The 20,136-nt window shown below is 34.7% G+C and overlaps 2 protein-coding genes and 1 long non-coding RNA gene across 5 annotated transcripts; 2 read left to right on the forward strand and 1 right to left on the reverse strand.

Moving 5' to 3' along the window:
* The first annotated feature begins 3,525 nt into the window (after positions 1 to 3,525).
* LOC107780546 (vesicle-associated protein 4-1-like) lies at positions 3,526 to 7,371 on the forward strand. The gene is made up of 7 exons (XM_016601099.2): positions 3,526 to 3,792; positions 4,329 to 4,399; positions 4,802 to 4,883; positions 4,983 to 5,104; positions 6,645 to 6,722; positions 6,809 to 6,928; positions 7,026 to 7,371. The coding sequence occupies exons 1-7, from the start codon at positions 3,654 to 3,656 to the stop codon at positions 7,083 to 7,085; spliced, it is 672 nt and encodes a 223-aa protein (XP_016456585.1). The 5' UTR covers positions 3,526 to 3,653; the 3' UTR covers positions 7,086 to 7,371.
* Positions 7,372 to 7,633: 262 nt separating this feature from the next.
* On the reverse strand, positions 7,634 to 14,347 carry LOC107780545 (cyclic nucleotide-gated ion channel 4). 2 transcript variants are annotated; one of them, XM_016601098.2, is made up of 8 exons: positions 13,934 to 14,334; positions 13,655 to 13,774; positions 10,084 to 10,299; positions 9,680 to 9,993; positions 9,227 to 9,335; positions 8,892 to 9,128; positions 8,379 to 8,465; positions 7,634 to 8,211 (listed from the first exon to the last, which is right to left on the reverse strand). In XM_016601098.2, the coding sequence occupies exons 1-8, from the start codon at positions 14,183 to 14,185 to the stop codon at positions 7,696 to 7,698; spliced, it is 1,851 nt and encodes a 616-aa protein (XP_016456584.1). In that variant the 5' UTR covers positions 14,186 to 14,334; the 3' UTR covers positions 7,634 to 7,695. The 2 variants fall into 2 exon arrangements, with proteins under 2 accessions (XP_016456584.1, XP_016456583.1); XM_016601097.2 differs by having other exon boundaries at positions 13,655 to 14,347.
* Positions 14,348 to 15,956: 1,609 nt separating this feature from the next.
* On the forward strand, positions 15,957 to 18,806 carry LOC107780544 (uncharacterized). 2 transcript variants are annotated; one of them, XR_001646841.2, is made up of 2 exons: positions 15,957 to 16,702; positions 18,505 to 18,806. It is a non-coding gene; the product is annotated as an uncharacterized LOC107780544 (long non-coding RNA). The 2 variants fall into 2 exon arrangements; XR_012694343.1 differs by lacking the exon at positions 18,505 to 18,806 and adding an exon at positions 17,404 to 17,630.
* Positions 18,807 to 20,136: the final 1,330 nt, after the last annotated feature.

Below are 20,136 nucleotides of genomic sequence, written 5' to 3' on the forward strand. Positions count from 1 at the left end.
AGATTTTGGGTCTCTTCAGGAGATCCCTTCATAGTATCGTTTTGATCATTTGTCGATTTTCTTTTTCGAGGATTTCGATCCTTAGAACCCAAAGGCCTACCACGCTTCAGGCGTGCTTTAGGTTCACTATCTCTCATGCTTGTAGATGGTCCTACTGGGACATCAATTCAGATAGACACATTCTCTACTGGGATATGTGACTTAGTTATCCTTTTCAAATCAGTAAATGTGTCTGGCATTTGATTTGCTATATTCTGTAAATGGATGATCTTCTGGACCTCCTGATTACATATAGGGGTACGGAGATCAAAGTGAGATAATGATGAAATTTTCCACACAATTTCTCTTTTGATTTCCTTTTTCTCTCCCCCTAATTGTGAAAAATTTGTTTCATCAAACCGACAATCTGCAAATCGAGCAGTAAATAAATCTCCTGTTAATGGTTCAAGATAGCGAATAATAGAGGGTGATTCAAACCCAACATATATTCCTATCCTTCTTTGTGGTCCCATCTTACTACGTTGTGGTGGTGCTACTGGCACATATACAGTACATCCGAAAATTCGTAGATGGGCAATATTTGGTTCATGACCAAAAACTAATTGTGATGAAGAATATTTATTATAATGTGTCGGTCTGAGACAGATAAGTGATGATGCATGCAAGATAGCATGGCCCCAAGCAGTAGTGGGCAATTTTGTTTTCATAAGTAGTGGTCTTGCTATCAATTGCAGGCGTTTAATAAATGACTCTGCAAGGCCATTTTGAGTACGAACATAAGCTACAAGACAACTTTTATCCCAACGGATAGACAATAATCATCAAAATCTTGAGATGAGAATTCTCCAGCATTATCAAGGCGAATAGCCTTTATAGGATAGTCTGGGAATTGTGCCCTTAATCGAATTATTTGGGTTAATAGCTTTGCAAACGCCAGGTTGCGAGATGATAGTAGGTACACATGAGACCATCTTGAAGATGCATCTATTAGGACCATAAAATATCTAAACAATCCACTTGGTGGGTGAATAGGTCCACATATATCCCCATGTATACGCTCTAAAAAGGCAGGGGATTCAATACCAACCTTCATTGGTGATGGTCTAGTGATCATTTTTCCTTGATAACAAGCATCACAAGAAAATTCGTCATTTGTAAGAATCTTCAAGTTCTTTAATGGATGCCCACTCGAATTTTCAGTAATTCGTCTCATCATTATTGATCCGGGATGGCCCAAACGGCCATGCCAAAGCACAAAAGTATTTGAATCCGTAAACTTCTGGTTTACGATAGAGTGTGCTTCAATTGTACTAATTTTTGAATAGTATAAGCCAGAAGATAAAGTTAGTAACTTTTCTACAATGCATTTCTGGCCAGAAATATTCTTTGTAATACAAAGATATTCCCTGTTCATTTCATCTATTGTCTCAACATGATACCCATTTCAGCGGATATCCATAAAACTCAACAAGTTTCTTCGGGACTTGGAGGAGAACAATGCATTGTCTATAATAAGTTTTGTTCCCTTAGACAAAAATATTATGGCTCTTCCGGAGCCTTCAATCAAACTTATATTACCAGAAATTGTTGAAACATTTGCTTTTTCCTTATGCAAATAAGAAAAGTATTTCTGATCGTTGAATATGGCATGAGTTGTTCCACTATCAATAACACAAATATCTTCATGATTTGTCTTTGATCCAAACATAATTTGAGGGTTATCCATATTCTTCAAAATAACATAAATAAAATATATTATAGTAAACATCATCATCAAAGCATAACTTTTATTTATGTACAACAATTACATAACCATACTATCTATTACAAACAACAAAAATTAAAATATTTATATTTCTACAGATTCACCACCGATTACATGACTTGTTTCTCCTTCTGGGAGTGCAAAGTAATCAGCTACATCCAAATGCATGAAGTCTAAATTATCTTCAGAAATAAAATTTGCTTCATCATTTTTCTCTGTCTTCTTCAGGGAGGCTTGGTAAAGCTCAATCAGGTGCTTTGGCGTACGACAGGTACGTGACCAGTGCCCTTTTCCTCCACATCTATAGCATGCATTTTCTGCATTTGGCGCTTGTACCGCTTCATGCTTTTGTTCCTTCCTTTTCCACTGCTGGTGGTGATGAGGCTTCTTTGGTGCATTATTATTACCATGATTGGGGTTTCTTCCCCGACCACGGCCATGACCACGACTGGCGCCACGACCTCTTCCACGTTTAGCTTGGTGGAAGTTCGTCTCATTCACTTCAGGGAATGGACAAGAACCAATAGGTCGGCTTTCATGATTTTTCATTAATAGCCCATTATGTTGCTCTGCTATAAGAGATGTGAGATAAGTTCAGAATACTTTTTAAATCCCATCTCTCGATATTGCTGCTGCAGGAGCATATTCGAGGCATGAAAAATGGTGAAAGTTTTCTCCAACATATCATGATCAGTAATATTATCACCACATAATTTCAATTGGGAAATAATTCTGAACATAGCAGAATTATACTCACTGATAGATTTAAAATCTTGTAGCCTTAGATGAATCCAATCATAACGTGCCTGTGGTAGAACGACCATCTTCATGTGGTCATATCTATCTTTCAAATTATTCCACAGTATGACTGGATCTTTAATAGTGAGATATTCCATTTTCAGGCCCTTATCAAGGTGATGACAAAGGAATATCATTGCTTTGGCACGGTCTTGATTTGATGCCTGATTTTTATCCTTGATGGTGTCTGTCAGACCCATCGCATCAAGATGAATTTCAGCATCAAGCACCCAAGACATGTAGCTTTTGCCCGATATATCCAGGGCTACAAATTCAAGTTTAGAAAGATTTGACATTATTTAGGAAAAGAAAGTTCTTACCTCTAATACTTTCAAAGTATTTGCTCGAGATGTCAGAGTCTCGTGCTGATAACGTGTTATAAAATAAAGACTGTAAAGTAAAGACAAGTATAGAGAGAAACTGTTATATTATTCGAATTCAAACTGATGTACATAATGAACTGAAATCTCTTCTATTTATAGAAGAATGGAAGGTGTTGTGTAAGATGCTACTATACCAGATATGGATAATCCTCTACTGAGAGCAATGTTTATCCATAACGGAGGACTGAAAGGATAAGCTTATTATACCCGATATGGATACCGGGGGTAATGTTTATCCATAACTGGATACTAAAAGAATAAGCTTATTATACCCGGTATGGATAATCTTCTATCGGGGGTAATGTTTATCCATAACTGGGTACTGAAAAGATAAGCTTATTATACCCGGTATGGATAATCTTTTACCGAGGATAATATTTATTTATAACCGGGTACCGAAGTGATAAGCTTTTTCAGGAAGCTTATTTCCAATAGAGTACTAAATAGATAAACATATTTATGGTGGAACCCCATATGAATAAGAAGCTTATTTAGAACGGATTACTAAATGAATATCCATAATATAATATATTTATAACACTTTTATTATTACTACTGATACTGATATAATACCGCTGTTTCTGACCTTAAAGTCTTCTAAAACTTGAGTCAGCCTAAAGCTCCCACCTAAACGACGACATTAATTCCCCTAATTTTTATGGTCTGAAATTGTAATTTATCGTCTGAATTCCACTACGCTCCGGGCCATGGCTACCGCAGACCGCCACAAGCGACAACCCTCCGACAGAAAACTCGGCTGGCTCTGCCCCTTCACTAAATCCATATTTCCGGCTTGGCGTAGGCGTAGGCTCCGTCTTGATCCTGCTAGCAAACTCTACTTTCCTTGTGAGTAGAGTTTATTTAGTTACATGCTAACTACTTCTTCTCTTTATTCCATTTTTAGGTCGTTTTATATGAAGATATGATACTACCTTTGTCTCAATTTACGTGAAGTTATTTGATTGGAAAAAAGAAAACTTTTGAAATTTGTGGTCTGAAACCAGAGATACAAATTTGTATTGCTATAATACATCATTTAATTAGCGGTAATTAAAAGTTTAAACCTTAATTATTTCTAAATATCGATATGTATCATTCTTTTAGTAATATACTAAATAGAAAATAGTATCACACAAAATGGGATGGAAGGAAAGTATATGATAGTATCATGTGATATGTAGTAAGAGTTGTGATATTTGTAAAGCAAAATGGTTTCGTGCCCATAAGTGGAAGGAAGATAATTATTTAGTTAAAGTAATTTTTTTGGAGAAGTATTTCCACAATTTTAGGTAATCAAACACAGGAAAAAGAATTTTGGTTTAGCTATGTAATGTTGACAATGACAGAATATTGGTTCCTGTTTTTGGTTTTGTGTTCTGAAGATGAACCCGGAAAGCAGGCGAAGAGTGCCGTAAGGATGAAGAACACAAGCAAATCCTATGTGGCATTCAAGGTAAACTACTTATCCCCATTTTTGTTCAGCCCTTTTGGTAGTTGATTTTTTTCATCTATATATCTTTGCAACCTTTGAAGCTTTTGGCATTTATAACAAATGCAGTTTTTAAAGTTTGTACTTTTAGTTAAAACGGACAATGAATATGAGGTGTCATTGTTTTGTAATGACTTTACCTTTTCTGGATCGTTTTTTTCGCGTGGAAGCTTAGTGATTTATAACTTCTTTTGTTAAGTTCTAAAATTGGTGATGTATCTTGCAAAATTCGATTCAAAGATATTGTATTGTTATCTTCATCATAAATCATAAATTAATATGGATGACAAAAAATAAGAAGTAGTCTAAGTTTCCACTTCCTTTCGAATTTTAAATTAAATTTGTTGTTCCTTTTGAATTTTTAAGTTTCAAACTACCGCACCAAAAAGCTGCTATATGCGACCTCCTGGAGGTATTCTTACACCTGGTGAAATCCTGATTGCCACTGGTATTCACTTTTCCTCAGTATTATTTCAGTTAATTTTATATCTCATTTGTTTTCAGTGTACATCCTCCTTTTATTTTCTATTATATATCCGGTTGACAGTCTTCAAGTTTATTGAGCTCCCTGAGAACAATGAGAAGCCTATAGTAGATCAAAAGACCAAGGTAAAGTTCAAGATCGTGAGTTTGAAGGTGAAAGAAGGAACTGATTATGTACCTGAGTTGGTAAGTTAATGAAATTACTAGGTGATGAAAAATTAAGTTTCTCTATATTGCATTCCGTGACCAGAAAAATGATTAGGCATCATCCCTATTCATTGCCAAATATGCTTGTGTACTTTTTTTCTCGGCGCATGTTACACATTGAACTTGTCACTGACAGCATCCTGTTTATTAGTATCCATGCAATTTAAATTTCAAACTTGAATTTATGCAAATCTCTAGATGGATTGTTTAGATCGTGGACTTAAATGTACTTCGTATTGAGAGTCATTAAGTTTCTTATTTGTCTTTCTATTCCGTGTATCTTCTTTGGATGGAACCCAATCCAATTTGCTCAAATATATTTTAGTAACAATGATTAAGAAAAATAGTTCGTGTAGTCTTCGGTAAGAGAGTTCGGTCAAATTTAATAACTGAATATTCTACTGGTTGCTGGGCCACATTGACATCTTATTAGATCATCGTTTCTTTCCATCTACAATTAAACATATTAGTAATTTGTTAAATGAGGGTACAAGCTCTGGATTTGATGCCCTTTTGATCCGAGACAAATCCGTTTCCCAGAGGATCTAAATCTGATATAAGTGGTGCTGGCTAAATTAGCATGGCGTGATTGCTTCTTCTTCTCCCTTCGCTTATGTAGGAGTTGCTCCACTTGGTTGGGGTTCTAGAAAAATGTTGACTGCTGCAAAGGTTCTTTTCTGTCGGTGTCGGCTGAAAGGGTGCTATGTCTGTATCGACTCATTTCCAGAAAAGAAAATGCATTGATGAAATCTCATAGAGATTTGTTTATAATCTTAATCTAAATCAGGACATTTTCCTCTCTGCTCTCTACATTCTCATGTTGTTCTTCGCCCCAGAATAACGATTATTGACTATGTCTACGATGACAAACCTCTGACAGATATGATTGATGTGAAGTATCTCTTTATGATAAATTTCTTTGTAATCTCTTTTTTTTTGGCTAATCTCAAAAGTTTAATCAGCTAAAATCTTAACACTGGCTTTTGTGATGAACAAAGTGCTGATTGTTGAGATTAGAAAGTAAAACTTAATGATGTATAGTTGCTTTTGCATGCAACTCCATGATGTAAAATTTCCACCTCTTCAATTTCCTAAAAATGAGAAGGATAATAATTTCATACATAATCCATCTCTTTCCAATTTGTTCAGCCATATATCATTCTGCATATCTACGATATTTTTTTCCATTTATCATCACGCAATACTCCTAGGATAGTAGTCTTGATGCAACCGTATGACACTTACATTTGACCTGGGTGCTATTCCTGGGAGAAACTTTACAGTGTAAGAGGTAAAACATAGGTGAGGATCTGTGCTTTGGTTGCCGTTATATCTAATATCTGTTCTGTACCAAAAACAATATGTGGGGGTGTGTGCTTTTGGTTGCCGGTATATCAAATACCTGCTCTGTATCACAGTACTACTGTAGCTTTAGTGGTGTAACTTTCATTGGTGTTTTATGCAGTTTGATGAGCAAAATGAGCTTAGTGGTGTAACCCTCATTGGTTGTTTTATGCAGTTCGATGAACAAAAGGATCAAGTCACTGTTGAGCGTACTCTAAGGGTGGTGTTTTTGGACCCTGAACGCCCTTCTCCAGTAAGAGTTAGACATATTATATTTTGTTGTTGTACTACATTGTGCAAATGTCCAATCTCCAACCAAAGTAATTTGAATGATTGAAGGCACTGGATAAACTAAAACGTCAGTTGGCTCAAGCTGAGGCTGCAGCAGAAGCTGACAAGAAACCTCCAGTTGACACAGGTCCGAAAGTTGTGGGAGAAGGTTTAATAGTAGATGAATGGGTAAGCATATCTGCTGTTTGTGTAAAGACATGAATCATTCTAATTCCTGGCCTACTTCATTTCTCTAACCATGTGTTTTTGCTCACTATGCTTACAGAAGGAGCGGAGGGAGAGGTATCTTGCCCAGCAACAGGTTGAGGTAGTCGATTCAGTGTAAAGCAGTAAAGAGTTTTTATGTAAGTTCATCTTTTGCGAGAATAGTAATGTAAAATCAGATCCACACCTTTTATATATACTTGCGTTTCTTTGGAAGGATGTTGGAGAAGGGCAATGCAGTTCTTCATGTAAAAGTAGAATAATGGCTGGAGATTTTGAGTTCTTCTTTGTGGTTAAAAGCATGATATAAGGAATGTAATCTTTTGGCTATTTTCTTGTAGACATTTTGTATTCCTTTTTCTGGAAGCATTATTCTTATGGGGAGCATAAAATGGAACTGCAGCTCACAGCTGGAGTGTTGCCTTAGTGGTTCTTTGATTTTTTCGAGAAGAAAATATAACAAGTAAATTATAACTTCATGATCTCTCTATCCTTCCAGGGTAGGGGTAAAGCTGCATAGATGTTACCCTCCTCAAACCCACTGGTGGGAAATTGCTGGGTTTGTTATAACTTCATGAGGTGAGTAAATCCTCATTAATTTTAGCTGCTTAGGAACTTTTGAGAGTGTAAGGTTGGGACAATTGAAGGAAGTTAAGTGGGAGGGGGATGTAACAAGAACATTGAAACTATAGTACCACACATATGTTCCACAAGTAAATCTTTTGTTGTTTTTAAAAATCAAAATCATCCTGATTAGGCTTTGGCGAAGTAAGCAAAGCCGTATAAAGCCTGAGTCTGTCCTCCGTTAACGAAGAACATCGAGATAATGGTCTTCTTGGTCTAATAAACGATAACGAGGTGAGTGTCAACCTGTGTTTATATCTCCTCCAAGCCAATTGAATAGCAACTGCTGCCCAAGTTCTCCATCCTGGAGAATAGTATCTGGCACTTCTCTTGACTTTTTCGTCCACAAATGTGTACCGGAAATGTTGTGTTACATACTTGACATCGTCAGCTTCAAGGCCAAAGGCTTCAGTGGTTTCAAGAGTCACTAATGACGATGAGGACGGCGGCAGTCGCTCCACGAAGGGTCGTCGGAGGCACCACGAAAGAAGTTCGTCGCCGCTGAAGTTTCCGGGACCTAACATGCAGCAACTTTTTACACCGTCTCGAAGTACTTGACTACTTTGGAGATGGCCTCTCACTATGAATAACATTCTCTGAACTGGATCGCCCTCTCTAGTTATCTATAAAAAAAGCAGATAAATCTTAGACGGGGGATTATGGAGATATTATATAGAGTAATGCACAAGAGGTAGTGGGTATGAGACAGATTTCAACTCCTAGTCCCGTTCTTTATAGTGTATTGCTTAATACAAATGTTTAAATTTTACACTATGACATTTGGACTTACTGTTTCTCCTTTTGTAAAAATCAGGGACTTCACGCGATCACATATGTTCTCCAGGACCAAATTATCCATGTGTTGAAATAGAGGAACCTGAAATATGTGCAGAAAAGTTAGTAAATGTGGACGAGTTAGGGCCATATGTCCATTGACTCATACGGTCCTTTTGAACTAAAAATACACCACTCACCCATCAAATTCTTGCAAGTGCAATGTCAGCAGTACTATACGTCTATAAAATTTTCAAGTTTTCTGTGTTTATATGATGCAAAACTTTTATTTCTAACCTCGGTTGCAGGTCATCTTTTTAAGTTACTTACTCGTGATGAGTGTAAACTTATTTAAAGCAGGTTTTTACTAGTGTAAATATGGCTTGTACTATGAAACTTAAACTAAATACCTAAAATCCAATGCTTATATATAGTATCTAACCTAAGGCTTTGCCCCGATGAATACGTCATTACTGCTCTAATTTGATAGAATTTTCCTATAGAAGAATCAAAGCATTGAGAAGTTTACCTGTCTGACCAAGTCCAAACAAAGATGGTATTTGATGTCCCTTCTAAGACCCTCAGGAAGGTTTTGTATCATCTCGCATTCATCAACTCCACGCGTTGCTGCATATTTTTGTCGTTCATAATTTCTCATCCTCTGCTTGTAATTCTGTGGCAATCTTCTTCTCCTCATCCACCACTCTACATTTCTCATCTTTAGTTGCATTGCCTGTTTCTTTGATGTCGTTGCATGCAAGAAAACCTGCACATATTTCATGTACCAACATATATATACCATAAACAATATATACACAAGACCCTTATAGCATTTTCCTGTGTGTTTAGTAGAGTTAATATTACCTTGATGTTACCAATCAACATGGTGACCAGAATTAGCCCACTAGTAAGAACGATGATTATGAATACTAATTCTAGCCAATCTGTTGTGCTCTCCAGGTTGCCAAAAGTACTGTAAAATGTCCATATAGGCACAATATACTGGATTAACTTCAACTATATTATACCGTGACAGTAAAGTTAGAAAAATACTTTTTGTTACATTATAGTAACTGAACTATGTGTATTATAAGGAAATATTAATACCGAAAAGTCAAATTTTCAGGACAGAAAATACAAATGATAGAAAATTAAAGAATCCACCATGTAAAAGTTTATTGACTACCATATTTTATAAAACAAAAAATTGAAAAAGCATTTATTGGAACAAGAGATGAAAAAAACGTTAACATTAGTTATATATATTAAGTATTATTTTCTATGAAGCGGCTGGAAAAGTAGAAATTAATTGTATACCTGAGAGTCATGAGACCCCAGAAAATGGGAAAGAGTATTTTCTCAAGACGATTTTCATTAGTAACAAGTTGAACAGTCCATTTATAAGCTCCATAATCAAAACTTTCTTCAGAGGATAGGCACGTCGTTCTAGCAAGTTTGGTCTCACCCCATATGATTCGACTTTTGTGCTTCACCAGACTATTTGTTCCATAATATATTGACTCTTCGCACGCCAACATTCTGACGCCACAACCCTTTGTAACTCCGCACTGTTCTTTCAAACATTTCGCAGCCCTTTGGATTCCTAGCAAGTACCAACATGCTCCCACAGCCTGCCCATGTTATATACTATAGTTATGTTCCTAGCTATATGAGATAGATAATACCAAGATTATGGTATAAAAGAGGTACTATGTACTTACGTGAGAGGCGACAAAATAGGCGATCAAGTTGAGAGCAATTCCCCACCAAACAGTGCCAAATATGTAGCCGGAGAAGCCCTGCATCCGCCGCAATAGGCAAACGGAGTGATAGATTTTGGGCAGATACTGAAACAGAAACATTATTAACAACACTGTCATCACTGTTGTTATTGATCCCTTCTCCAGTAGATCTGGAATCGCTACCCACATCACTATCTGCAACAAATATTTGATGTATTAGGAATTCGTCCTCATTTTTGTTTGACCAAAAATATAGATCTTGGTTCAACCAATTAGATTTTAATAAAGAAGCCAATAATAATATCCTCAAGATTATGTTATTGGTTTTATGACAATAACATGTATATTTGACCGAATGGTAATGAATGTGAGCAATAATAAACAATGGTCCAAAAAGATTGAAGATAGCAATAAATAGTATAATAAATGGCAATGTATGGCATTTAAGTAATTAAATAAAAACGTGTGAGTCACCCGAAAAGAGGTGAGATCCGTGGATATATTTTCTAACAATGATGAATGATTGATGAGCATTTGAACACTCAGGTTGTTCTTGGATACGGTGGAAAGAATAGGCAAGAATCTTAGTAAAAAGATTGTTTTTGTATGCTTGTAATAAGATCATTTTCTCTATAAAGTCAAAGTGTTTTTTTACAAATGAATATCTCATGTCTCCTATCATCGTGTCTCTTTCTATTTATAGAGAACATGTTACTAGAAACCCTAATAGTACCGGTGTAGAGGATATTTACTAGAATATTCTCTTTTGTGTCTTATATTAAAACTAGTCATTATAACTCTATCTAAGATGCTCGACCTCGACTTTGAACTATGATGACTTCACGACCTTGATCTTTACTGACTCTTCGACCGCATCCTTCATTACTTCGAGGCTACTTCGACCTAGGGCAGATCTTTGTGGAAACCTTACTGCTAGCACGTAGCAGCCAATGAAGGCTATATATCATGGTGTTGATGTAACTCGCCTATATTAAAGATATTTTTTGGCCCATACAATTTTCTTACCTTATTTGGATTTATTTTTTTATTTGAAGGAAAAGTAGAATATTAACCATAATTTTTTTGTTTTTCCTAAAAGGAATATATAGATCTCTTCGATATTTAACAGATTCCTCTATTGGAGAAAAAGGTTTGGCCTCTATATTTTTAGAATCTTGCTCACACAGCAACAATAACATCCACAATGTAGTCCTTAAGAGAGTTTTGTTTAGGGGAGTATTTTTTATATTTTTATATTAGTTTCTCATATGTAGGTCAATTGACCAAACCATTTTAAAGTTTATGCCTATTAATTAGTATATATTTTTTTTGTCATCCAATTTATCGTTCAAGGTTTGTATTGATAATTTCCGCTTGACGCCTTATTATTTCAATCCCAACATGATTGATCGGTAGTTAACTAATTACTAGTGCCTCCTAAAGTTAACAATCATATAAGCTACTATATATGTTGCTAAAAATATGGAGATTGAGGCACTTCTCCATTTATAAAGTCATGTTTGAAACTACGATTCGTTGATTTTTTCGATCAACCAAAATTGTGCGGCTTCACTGAGAAATCTTCTCACACATATGACTATCACAACACTTCGAGTCTAAGCATTTTGATCATTCTTGACCATCAAAACAATAGGAAATTATTTTTCAAGACAACATAGGTTAAAAATAGTGTTTTTTCAAAATCTACATAGGTCCTACTCATCATAGAAATGTTATAAATAATAAGTGGATATTGGTAGGTTTAGCGGAGAAACATGATAATGGGCAATGACGTTTTTTTTTTCTGTACTTTCTTCATCTTTCTTTAAGTTAAGGGAGTGAATAGCGAGGGTTTGAGGTCAGATCAATTGATAAGCTCCTCCCTTTCCATGGTTGGGGTGATACATATAGCACCCCTTTCCATTTCCTCAATTTAATAAAGAAATTTATAGAAGAAACCAAAAGGAGCAAATAGGGCTTTTTCTGCGTCCCTTCTCATAAACTATGCAGTTAATTCATACTAGTAATGCTTAATTATTTATGCAAGTGACACAAAATCACCTAAAACATCTCTTAGATTTGCTCAAATCAAGAAATTAAATTGTTCATCAAGCTTTCCTTTTCTCTTAAGTTTGACCCTTGTTCCATCTTCAATGACATTCTTTTTTTTTTTTGGATTCATTTTTAATTAGAAAAACTTTTGACTTTGCCATAGGTATTTAATACTGATAGTGTAAATGTTTTTACAATAGTAATGTAGTTTTACTAGAGAGAGCAGATTAATTATCAATTTTTATAATATTAGATTAACTTTTAACTACCTAAAGTGACATGATTGTGTAAGTATTTTTACACCGACTATGCATACAACTTAAACTCTTTAGTGATATATTTTTGTCGAAGCTGACATGGTATGTAGACCACAAAATATTAAGGGTACTTTGGGTATGATACATTTTTAGTTTATGAGTCAATTTTTTATTTTTTCTTAAGCTCGATACATAATAAGACGGATCGTAAAGTGGGCTACTCGTCATTCTTCTTCTTCTATGATAATATAAACTGGTACGTGAGTGAAATCTTGAACCCTTGATCTAAATGCCATCTCTGTATACGGTCAAAATCGGGCTTGCCCTTTTTGTTCAACTGACCGAGGTTGGAGCATGATAGGTCGAGGTTTGGCTCCGATTTATATCAAACTATGGCGCGAGGTTAAGTTATCAAGACCCTGAGACCGACTAAGCTCGAGGTCGACCAAGATCAAGACCAAATAAGACGGAGTTTGAGGGGAGCCAGCTAGGTCAAATAACAGAAGGCCGAGATATCCGTGATTGGGCAAGGATCGTGGCGAAAATCTCGGCATGTATCAAATCAGGACCGATTATTTAGCCTATCATGGGATTTGCTTCTATAATTAGAATTATACCATAAATAGGATTCCTCTACTATATAAAGAGGGTCCTAATCATTTTGTAGGGGATTCATTCTTGCATATCAACGCAATATAATACTCTTTTTCTCTTATACTCTCTTGTTCATCAGTTTATTTCATAAATCTATCGGTTCGAGGGCGACCTAGCTCGAGGGCTGAATTACATTTCAGTACTGGTTTGCTTTACTTTGTTGTTAATTTCTACTATTAATCATCATATTTATCAACCGGTGCTAGGTGAAATTACGTACGTATCCTTAAAACCACTTATAAGTATAATTGTTATCCGATTTGAAGGGTAAACAATCTCAAAATGCATAAATATATGTAATTCTTCTTGTAAGTGATTACTAATACTTATTTGTCGTACAAATTTGTTTGAGTTCCTCTTTCTGTTGTGAGTAGAAAGAAAAGACACTTGGTTACCTCACATGTTCTTACTGCAACTGCATAAGGTTATCTCTGCATGCATAACAAACAACTGCCATGACATGCACGCCTTTTGTCTTCTTTTACCACAATTTTCATACTAAAATACAAAACATGCATCACCATATTTATCATACCACAAAATAGAAAACAAAGTTGCATATCATAAATTAATCATCCTGAACTCACCTGCGGCAAAGGAAGGATGACAAATAGATCAAAAAAGAAACCCTTCTTAGCCTTCAAATATCGTAAAGCCACAGAACGTCGAGGACTCTTATCATTAGGACGTAATTTGTTCATCCTGAACTGCAGCCACATGTTACATAAATGAAACGCATCAGTCATGCACCGGAGAGCCGTGACCGAGACGGCGAACCACCCGTCGATGAAGAGGCAAATACAATTCTCACTAATAGAAAGAGCATAGAAAAATAATGGATCCACAAAAAGTCCAGTGGCACATACTAATAAGAATATTCTGTTCCATTCTTGAACCCAAGCTGCTCTCGGGTCTATAATTTTTCCGGAGAAAAAGTCTGCCAGTCCTGTTCGACCACGACCACTACAAACTCCGTAAATGTTGTTGTAGTCATTAGAATTATTTTCTTCTTTTCCCTCCTCTTCTATTTCTTCATCGATGTCTTGTTCCTCTTCCTCGTCATCATCATTACTGTCACTGTAATTATGTGACAGTGCAAGTTCAATATGACTAGCCATTAATTTTTTTTTCTAGATTTTTTATGCTTCTTTCTTGTTATGGGTTTGGGACTATGGAGGGTGAATGGAGTGGGGTTGTGTTTTTGGGAAGAGAGAAGAGAATATATGCACTGATTTTTTTTTTTTTTAATGTTAGACAAGTGATAATTCGAAACAATGACAAGAAGAGGACATAAATTATTGTAGATATGGGGAGAGCTTAAAGCTGACAAAAATAGTAGGAACTTCCTAGACTACCCTTCTGTAATTTGTCTACACACTATCATAAATTTCAAAAGTAAAAGGATTCCAAGAATTTATTACTATTAAATGTGATGAACGAACTTGGTTTTGAAATTTTATTATAATAATAATAATAATTATTATTATTTTACAAAATTCGAAGACTAATTCAGAGATACTGTTTTTATTCTAGCAAAAACCAAAAGACACTTTTTAATAGTAACACTTTTTACCAACTAAGACTGTTCAATTTCTGATCGGGGACCAAATAAACTTCATCTTTTGTAGGCTAATGTATGTAACGTTTCGGGAAAAAGGCAAACTTTGTGCAACTTTTGCTTGTCATTTAAAACATCAATATGTTCCTATAACTTTTACTCCTACTTGTTATCCAATTATCTTCCAATAACTTCAATTTTGCCTTCTAAAATTCGACAACTAATTGTAACCCGAGAGATGCAAAGATGTGAATTAATGTTCAAGCTTGTACATAGTCCTCTGGTTTGCCTACGCTCCAATTGAAAAGAAAAAAAACCCCAAATCTATATACATGTGATCGCACATTTTGCACTTTTATACATTGATAGAGGTAAATCAATGATTTGAGCTTTATGAGTTCGAGTTCAAATTTCTACAGCAAATCATTTGATTTAGTCGGTTGCAAATCAATAATATCTACATATTTAATATATTTTTTAATATTATTTATATAGAATTTGAATCAAAGTTACTTGGTTTAGATGAGCTCATACCTTCACCCTATCTCCACCTGTGATTATAGATTAAAAAAGTATGGTAAGCTACTTGTTATACCCTATCAAATTACATTCATAGTATTAAAAAAAATGTTGATATTGTTATTATACATAATTTAAATCCAAAAGGAAAAAAGAGGAAAAATTAAAGTTGAAAAGGGTAGTTTAGGAATAAAGAGAAGAGAGGAGGGAGGGAAAAGAGGGACAAAGAGGAGTTGAGTAGGGCAGGAAGATTGTGGGGGAGGGGGGGGGGGGGCTTCAGAGGTTGGCAAAGGAGAAGTCATATTCACGAATACGTTTGAGAAACACAGGTTCTTCGCAGTTTCCGCCCTTTTGTTTGTATGTTAATCAATCAATTATACAAAAGAAACTATACTATTCCTGGACTACTGTTATATTACCATCGTAAATTGGGACGTGGTGAGGAGGGTGAAAATCGTTTTCCTTAATAAAAATTCGAGTTTTGAAAATAAAATTTAATATAGGAAGCGTTTCTCCTTTAATTAGGCATATGCAATCGAATCTTAATTATTCAGACAAATGAATACTGGATACCAGATAATTGTTATAAAATTAAAAAGAGGATACTGTTTTATCAGGAATCACTTCCAAATGACACACAACCTACGAGCTTTTGGGAGAGAGATACAGAGCCGTTATGAATTTGAACACATCATCTAAATTTTCATTAATATTCCTTCAATCATCATTATCCATATTTCCTATCCATCTCTATCTCTGTTTTTCTCTCTCTATATATATATAAAGTTGGGGATAGAAAAAGTGATGTGGCACTCTCTAATGCTTGGATTCCTATTTATCTACTCTCTCATTGTTTTTGGCATTTTTCTCTTAGTTTCCCTTAAAAATATTATTACAGAAAATAAAGATACCCTATTCATCTCTTCCTTAAATGTGTTTCATTAATTTCTTTCCTTATTTAATATTAATATCCAATTTGCTTTCACTATCCTTCTTTTTTTAAAATTCCTCATTATTACTATTGTTTAAGAGTAATTACTCCTTTATTTGCAAAAATTCCTCATTATTACTATTGTTCCGTTTCACATGTTTAAGAGTAACTACTCCTTTATTTTCCTTATTTGTGCTACCATGATCCTTTCCCATTAATTCTCATAGCTTTATCAACTGTATTTAAATTTAATTACAGCAGCCTATAAAATTAGTGGCTCTCACACATCCCTCCTACTTCTTTACTGGCTTTATTTTTTGAGTTTATACCTATGGGATAGTGAAGTTAAGATAGATCATATGATCAATTTCATGCCTCTGATTTTTCATTTTGTTTTCTTTCTATGCATACACAAATACAAATCTTTTTCTTTCTTTCTACGAGAAAAAAAAAAAAAACAGAACATGATAATGGAAGAAAATTGCAAGAAAGAGAGGTCACCGTGCTACATGGAGCTCTTGGACTTTATCTGCTTGAAGGTGGTAGTAGCTGCTATTTCATTTAATACAAAGAAAGAAATTGAAGAGAAAATAGAGAACCATACCAATTAGTGAGGCATCACGAAAGGTGAAATAATTATTTTTTATCGATAAATTTCTTTTTTAATCCCTAGCAACTGGATATTTTACTTAATGAATATGCAGTTTGTTAGTAAATTGATGTCCTTTTAATTAATATGTGTTTAAGTTTTGTTTTATTTGCTTTAATTCCAGTAGCGATTTTATATGGAAAAAATGTATAATTAGTAAAAATAAGTCTTTTGAGATGATGAAATACTATTAAGATGTTTAACGTGAATTTTGAAAAGAATATTTTCTGAGATCTCTAATATACTATACTTGTCTACTTTCATTAAATTCAATTTCAAATTTAGATTCTACGCGTCAACAATTAAAAAATATTTATACAATCAGATTATTTAAAAAGTAATTGTAAGTGATTTTGTTTAATAGCATTAGTTGAAGACCTAAAATAAATAATAAGTAACATATTATAATAAGTTAAACTACACTTATAATGTAAAAAGTTCGTTCCATGCATATAACTTAAATTCAATTTCTTAGTAATAAGTGATCATTTATCATTCCATCAATTATATAATGCGGTAATTTAGCCCAGATATTTTTTGTTTGTTCGCTTAGTTGTTTATCCTGATTTTCTTACCATAATTGATTTTCCTATTTCATTAAGGAAATAACAACATATTTACTATAATTGAGTTTTTCTTTTCCTAGAAGAAAAATATTAATTCTTCCATATTTGGCTAGTCCCTTTTCTTGTAGGAAAATGTTTGGAGTTCTATAAATTGAGGATACGTCATTCTCATTCAGTAGCATCCACAATGTAGCCATATGGAGTTTGAGAGTCTTGTTTAGGGGGAAAACTTTACGGGACAAGTGTTAGTGTGTTACTTGTATTTGCTTCTTCGTGAGGTTGTTTTCTCGATATTTTGTACTCTCTTTTATATAGTGGATTGCTCATCTCCATCTGTGGACGTATGTCAATTGACCGAACCACATTAAATATTTGTGTCTCTTTTGGTATTTCTCTTTTATTGTCTGTTTTATCGCCGTTTGAATGTTGTTTTACTAGCTTCCACGTGAAACATGATTTTTTCGGTCTTAACATGTTCCACGTCAGAACCTTCAAGAATTAGCTATTTTCTTTTATTTTTCACGTGACATAAAGTTTGAGATGAGTTGCAGTAGGTCCTGTTTGCAATCTTGGTCCATCCTGGCCAGAAGCATCTTGGCCAGAAGCAAATATATACTGCACGTATCTATTCATGTTTTAGATATGAGGAGAACTTCACTAATCTATTTGTTCTTTAATTCCTGAGATTTAGGTACCTTCTGTATATAGTATAGTAAATACTGTTATGCTTCCCAAAACTGTGTAGCACCTAATGCAGTCCAACTGTTATAACTCTTGAGAGATTATTGGTGGACAAATATATTTCTGGAGTGCATTTTCTATTAAGAGCACAACAGCTTAAGCCCATCTTGATCTATACAAATACCGATCGACCTAACTTAATTCACAGATCTTGCTGGTAATTTGTGCCTCTATACGTAATCTAGCTATTCTTTTTTCTTTTTTGCTTTAGACATCCGTTATATGAAATTCAACTAGCCCACTAATTCGGATTCCTCCCCGATAATTAGCTTTATTACTATAGGATAAAATGCTCCTAACCAAGAAGTTCTTTATTTCCAGAGAGGTATGCTTGGTCAAAGAAGCATCTGCAGAATGCTAAGTGTGTAGTGGTGTCTGAGCTATTGAGGAGCACATGATGTTATTTTGTATCAGTCAGCTTCTATATGGTATTCCTTGGGTTGATTTTGTCTAATGTGTAGTTTAATTTGTAGGCAACAGCCAAGATGAAGGAAGCTGGCATTTCTGACATATTAAACAGAATTTGTATCCTTTGTTGAATTTTTTCCGTTCCAGGATTTTTCCGTGCTGAAACAAAGATTCTGTATATTAAACATATATGAATATGGTCCCTCCTACTATTTATTACTGAAAGAAAGGTATCAGGAGTTGCCAGGGGCGTATTTAGGACGAACGTGCTCAATAGCTAAACCGGTGCTTGTGGTCCGAATTATGTATGCATCCACAAAAAGAATTTTGAAATATATACACATAATAAGATCCCGCTTTTTATGGACATATTAAATTCTGGATTCACATCTAGCTCTAGCTTGGTCTTATCCTACGCCAAATTGCCAATGCAATGCCCTCCCATATCCGCAAGCAATAGGGAAGAAATAGTCTATCGGACACAGGCTCCTCTGGTTATTAAAATGTTGTAAAATGGGCGGATTGGACCGATATTGGGCGGGTCAAAACGGGCCGACTCAATAATTGGGCATTGCCCAAAAGTTACTTGGGCTAAGATAGATTGGGTCAAGATGGGCTAAAATTTAGGTCATAACCCAACCTGTCCAACTCTTATCAATCTTTACTTAATACATGTGTTATTTCTTATGAATTGTATAATTACTAAATAAGACTTTTTTTCTTTTGTTATGGTCATATATAACATATCAAACAAAAAATAAATTATTTCTAAGATATTTTGACAAAGTTACCCATGATCAACTTGGGTTAAAAATCAGCCCAACTTTAAATGGATTGGGTTAAGATGGGCTAAGTTCAATAAAGGGGTGGGTCAATAAACAGCCCAAACTTGGACGGGTTGGGCGGGTCATTTGGGCTTGGGCCAAATTTGACAACCCTAAAATGTTGTTTCTTCAGCTCCTGTGGCTAGGAGTGTACAAAGGAAACCAACAAACCGCACCAACCCGATAATCCGAGTCAAATCGAGAAAAAAAATCCGACTATGATTTGGTTTGGTGTTGGAAAAAAAAACCTGACCATAATTGGTTTGGTTTAGTTTTAACCAAAGAAAGTCAAACCGAAACCAAACCAACCCGTCATTACATATATAGAAATTTTAGATATATTTAATATATAAATATATTTATTGTGATGCAATTTATAAATATTTGTTAAAAAATTTCATAATTTTATCTTTTAAGGTATTATTTCAAAGTTGGACTTAGAACTTTTGAAAGCTCCAATAAGTTTTATAGCCATTAATATTAGTAAATTAAATAATGTTAACAAAAGCCCAAACCAATATCAAATCAATATTATGCTAAAAAAAGACATTCAATTCAATGCTACGAACGGGAATGTATTGAATATATCTATTTTTGTTTGGCAATAATTTTGGATAAAAAACTTACTTTTATTTTTTCTTTAGCATTTAGTTATGTAATTAATACTCCCTTATTAGTCTACTTATTTTAAGGGGCATTTGGATCTATACCCGCTTTTTGGGTCACGTTTTAACTTGTGCTTGCTTTGCAAATACAATTGCAAGCGTACCCACTTTTTTGCGTAACTTCAGCATACGAGGCTGAAGTAGCAAAGTCAGTCACGCAAAACTTCAGCATTCTAGTAGACGGGCCTGAAGTAGCAAGTGTGCTGAA

The sequence above is a fragment of the Nicotiana tabacum genome, chromosome 8 (genome assembly GCF_000715075.1).
Source record: "Nicotiana tabacum cultivar K326 chromosome 8, ASM71507v2, whole genome shotgun sequence".
Lineage (NCBI taxonomy): Eukaryota > Viridiplantae > Streptophyta > Magnoliopsida > Solanales > Solanaceae > Nicotiana > Nicotiana tabacum.

What these genes read in the sequence shown, in the direction of transcription:
- LOC107780545 (XM_016601097.2), bottom strand. Translation starts at nt 14,185, where the DNA reads ATGGCTAGTCATATTGAACTTGCACTGTCACATAATTACAGTGACAGT. An exon ending in CCTATTTTGTCGCCTCTCAC is followed by an intron (nt 9,994 to 10,083) that starts GTAAGTACATAG and finishes TAACATGGGCAG; the next exon opens with GCTGTGGGAGCATGTTGGTA. An exon ending in TGGGGTCTCATGACTCTCAG is followed by an intron (nt 9,336 to 9,679) that starts GTATACAATTAA and finishes GACATTTTACAG; the next exon opens with TACTTTTGGCAACCTGGAGA.
- LOC107780546 (XM_016601099.2), top strand. Translation starts at nt 3,654, where the DNA reads ATGGCTACCGCAGACCGCCACAAGCGACAACCCTCCGACAGAAAACTC. An exon ending in TAGCAAACTCTACTTTCCTT is followed by an intron (nt 3,793 to 4,328) that starts GTGAGTAGAGTT and finishes TGTGTTCTGAAG; the next exon opens with ATGAACCCGGAAAGCAGGCG. An exon ending in AATCCTATGTGGCATTCAAG is followed by an intron (nt 4,400 to 4,801) that starts GTAAACTACTTA and finishes TGAATTTTTAAG; the next exon opens with TTTCAAACTACCGCACCAAA.